At 29.9% G+C, this 4406-nt stretch overlaps 1 protein-coding gene across 2 annotated transcripts; it reads right to left on the reverse strand.

Moving 5' to 3' along the window:
* Positions 1 to 475: 475 nt before the first annotated feature.
* On the reverse strand, positions 476 to 2551 carry LOC101494712 (cytochrome P450 71D9-like). Of its 2 annotated transcripts, XM_012717528.3 has the most exons (3): positions 1581 to 2551; positions 1089 to 1190; positions 591 to 772 (listed from the first exon to the last, which is right to left on the reverse strand). In XM_012717528.3, exons 1-3 carry the CDS (start codon positions 2478 to 2480, stop codon positions 737 to 739), a joined length of 1038 nt encoding a protein of 345 aa, XP_012572982.1. In that variant the 5' UTR covers positions 2481 to 2551; the 3' UTR covers positions 591 to 736. The 2 variants fall into 2 exon arrangements, with proteins under 2 accessions (XP_004506715.1, XP_012572982.1); XM_004506658.4 differs by having other exon boundaries at positions 476 to 1190.
* Between the last annotated feature and the right edge of the window lie 1855 nt (positions 2552 to 4406).

Here is a 4406-nt window from a genome sequence, read left to right on the forward strand (position 1 = left end):
CAATGTAATTTATAGAAGAAAAGTACCAACAATAACAGACACATATAAATAGTCGAAATATATTTTAGGGGGTAAGCAAGACATATGTACTCTCAATTCAGAAGAAGTTCAATATTAATCCAGGCAAAAAGAAAAGATGGCAGGTAGGGACGAAAATGTGAAGTTGATTAATGCAGACAAAAAAACGTATTGAGTAGTAATGTGGAATTAATGTGAAAGATGTTGAGCAAACATTATGAAATAACAATGTGACGTTATGAAATAATAATGTGGAATTAATTTAGAAAAATTTGAGTAAAAGTTATGAAATCTTATTTAAATAATAGATATAGTATAAGATAGTGGATGTTTTATATAATTTGTGGAAAAACTATTTAGAAAATAAAACTCTCTACGATAATGTACACGTCAGCTTTATGACTGAATTGAGAAATGCTTGTTTATCTGGAGAAAAAAGTATGAGATGAGCGGAGTCTATTTTAAATATATATAATAGATATAATAGATAGATTACTAGTATTACTAAACTGCAAACTGCCAAAGGTTTCAGTTTCTTCTTAAGAAGCTCATGTAACATGCAGAGGATTATAAGCAAAAGGAAGCAATAAGAGATCATCTTTTCTTCTGACTGTGACTCCAAATTCCTCAGTCATGTCCATTTCTTCACTTGTGATTCCACAGGGAAGTTTCCAATCAAAATGATACAACAACATTGCAAGGGCCACCTCAACATTTCTCAAACCAAATGTGCTTCCTGGACACATTCTTCTTCCTGCACCAAAGGGTATATACTCAAAATTATTCCCTTTATAATCAACAGTGCTGTCTATGAATCTTTCAGGATAAAACCTCTCTGGTTCAATCCAGTAGTTTGGATCTCTTGCAATTGCCCATGCATTTATCAACACCTTACTCTTACTTGGTATGTGATAACCATGTATCTCACAACCTTTACTACATTCTCTTGGTAGCAAAAGAGGTGCCGGAGGGTGTAACCTTAGGGTTTCTTTGATAACTAATTTCAAATAATTGAGTTCATTGATGCAATTTTCATCAACCTTTTCTTTCATATTGAAAACCTCTCTCACCTCAGTTTTTGCTTTCTGCATTATTCTTGGATCTCTTACCATTTCTGCCATGGCCCAATCTATTGTGCTTGCTGATGTCTCACCTCCAGCACCAAAAATGTCCTGAAAAGTATATATCAAGCTTATCAAGGATGTTTTTGTAGATAGCAAAGTCCAATGCTTTAGAGCTCTCAAGAACTAACAAAGACGTCATCAGACATGTCGACATTGGTAATAATTTGAAAAAATAAAAGTAATTTAATGTAATTAACTACGTGTGTGTGTGTGTGTCAGTGTTAGACAGTGACATATGTTGGACACTAAATACACTTTCAATCTGAAGTATCAGTCTTACATAGCTACAGAGTACATAAATGATGAGGCAAATGATTCACATCTTCAAAGATTTATATGAAGATATTAGATGGACTGGTTTTGAATATTCATTTAAATTTTACTCTAGTATACAAGTTTTTCTTCTTCAAAGTATTTGAAAGAGGTTAATATGCTTACCATGATAATTGCCTTGATATTGCTCTTTGTTAATGAAAATTCTTGGTTGCTACCATCCTCATATTTTAAGAGAACATCTACTAGATCTTCTTCTACTTCACCTTGATCATCTTTGGCTTTTGTGTACTTTGCCTCTCTATGCTCATTGATAATGTTTTCCACTATCTGATCAGTTTGTCTATGAAACTCCTCAAGCTTAGGCCTCAAACCAGTAACATGTTGAATCCATTTAGAAGAAGGAAACAAATCTCCTAAGTTAAAACCTGATGCAACCTTTATTGATTGTTTCAGTATTGATATAAATTTCTCTTGGTCTTTGCATTCATTACCAAAGGCGGTCCTCGAAACAATCGTGTATATCGAAGAAATTACAGCTTGAGTGAGGTTGACGACAGATCCGTTCTCCGAACCAATCCTTTCGACAAGATTGAAGAACACTTCTTCTCTAATTGATTTGTATGAGTTCACCCTTTTAAGGCTTAAAAGCTCCAATGTGCAGATTTTTCTTAGCTGTCTCCAGTAATTACCATAAGGTGCAAAAGCTATATTTGTGGTATTGTAAGACATTATTTCTGTAGCTAAGATTTGAGGCCTTGATGCAAAGTTAATATCATGTGTTTTCATTACTTCACTAGCACACTCAGGTGATGAAATGATAATAGTAGAAACCTCTCCAAGTTGAAGATGCATCAAGGGTCCATATTTTTTGGCCAAGTCTCTTAATTTTTTATGGGGTTGAGAGCTTAAAAGATTGTGTATATTTCCTATAATAGGTAGCTTTATTGGCCCAGGTGGTAAGTTATAAGTTGAGTAACTTTTCTTCTTTCTTATCTTTTGTACTATAAGGGTTAAGAGGACAAAGGAGAAAATATAGGACAAGTAGAGGACTAATAGAGCCATGGAAATGAAACATGGTATGAAGCCATATCCTACTAGCTAGTGTCTATATATATACAACATACACATTATTGAGCACTCTTCATGACCATGATGTGCTTCTACATTTTCTGTTTTTTTATACTCTCGTCATGGATCCAGATTGCATCATGTAGTCAGGAGATCAATAGTTGTTCAATTAAGATTAGACGGTACAAATTTCAAGTTCGTATTTTTAGATTTGATAACAATAATTATAATAATAGTAAAATTTGTTTAAAATCATGATTGTCTGATCTAAAACAGACGACCGTGAACCCTCTAATTTAAATGGGAGGAATGTATGCAATTCAATTTTATTTTATCATATTCAAGATTTTCAGCATTCCTGTGACAAAAGATTCAATATTTTATTAATAAATGTGAGAACTTTGAAGTCTTTGCCTTGTAAAAGAAAAAGACAGGTTTTACACCCATTCCACAACTACCAAAGGCCGACCAGAATTATTAAAAGCACCAAGCCACTTTCTAACAACAAAATTTTATGTTTGACAACATGGCTCATGGCTGCATTTGGAGTATATAAATAATTTCAAATTTAAAATGTATGGGGATTATGGCTTTTATAGTACTGAAACGTTCCTAAATATAAGAAAAACAAGACAGAAAATTAATATATTTATCTTAAATATATTAATTTTCTTTGATTTGTGTTTGTTTATATTTAAGTATGAAATAGTATTTGTTGTGTGTCTAAAATGAACTTCAAAGAAGTTGTCGCTGTAACCATAAATACACAATGTTCTACTTTTACCGACAAGAATTAACACAAATGATTGAGAATATTAGGATTAACTCACTTTTGTTATAAGGTGATTGGGTGATTTAAGAGTGTAAAATATTTGGTGGTTTGAAGAAGTTGGAGAAACAGAGATATTTTGAATTTAATTATTCCTTCTAACAAAATCAATAATTAATTACCAACGTTAGCTATTTAAAAAAACACTCCATTCCATTTGTTTATAGTTGTCTTATATCCTTATACATTATGGACATCATGTGAGAAAGTCTGATCAATTAGAGCTTCTCTTGACTATTATTTCCTTTAATATATTGTTTTGGAAGGTCTAAGTTTAACATGTAAAAAATTCAAAATTTAGATTTTTTTTGAAAGTTCATAAGTTTATTTTTAGGGCTCGAGTTTAGACTTTTTTTAAAAGTTTAGTATATCTTATTAAATTATTTAAAGACATATTTCATTATTAATATAATGAAATAATTATTTGACTAATCTTTATAATTTGAAATACACCCACAAGTATATCGGTAAATGAAATTAAGTTTTATTTTATTATTCAATATAATATTTTAGAAACTCTAAATTTATTTAATATTATATTATTATAATAATATATTTAAATATATAAAAATTAATATAAACGAATATACTTAAATTACAAAAAAGATTAAAAATTTATTATTTAATATCAAGTAAAAATATATAATATAATGTTGTAATAGTTATAAAAATTATTATTCGTATTTACTTAAATAAGTTGGTCTGAAAAATCTAAAATGTGGCTTTTGATCTCCTTATTATCTATTTTATAATTTATAATTTATTATGCAGATTATTTTCAATCATTTCACAATCAATATAATTATAATTAAAAAAATGATGATAACCATATAAGGAAAACAATTATTTCCAATTAATTAAATTATTTTACCATCAATATATTTTTAATTCGGTCAAATATCGTGACATGAAATGTGGTTAAATTAGCATTAAATTTGAAATGCGGTTAAATCAGCTAGTGTCTATATATATACAACATACACGTTATTGAGGAGCTTCATGACCATGGTGTGCTTCTACATTTTCTGTTGTTTTTCATGCAGTTATATAGTCAGGGATCAACAGTTGTTCGATTAAGATCGGATAATATA

This window comes from Cicer arietinum, chromosome 5, assembly GCF_000331145.2.
Source record: "Cicer arietinum cultivar CDC Frontier isolate Library 1 chromosome 5, Cicar.CDCFrontier_v2.0, whole genome shotgun sequence".
NCBI lineage: Eukaryota > Viridiplantae > Streptophyta > Magnoliopsida > Fabales > Fabaceae > Cicer > Cicer arietinum.

Excerpts from the sequence above, each read along its gene's own strand:
- LOC101494712 (XM_004506658.4), bottom strand. The coding sequence starts at position 2,480 with ATGGCTCTATTAGTCCTCTACTTGTCCTATATTTTCTCCTTTGTCCTC. Across the intron at positions 1,191-1,580 it reads ATATCAAGGCAATTATCATG|GACATTTTTGGTGCTGGAGG; the intron begins GTAAGCATATTA and ends TATACTTTTCAG.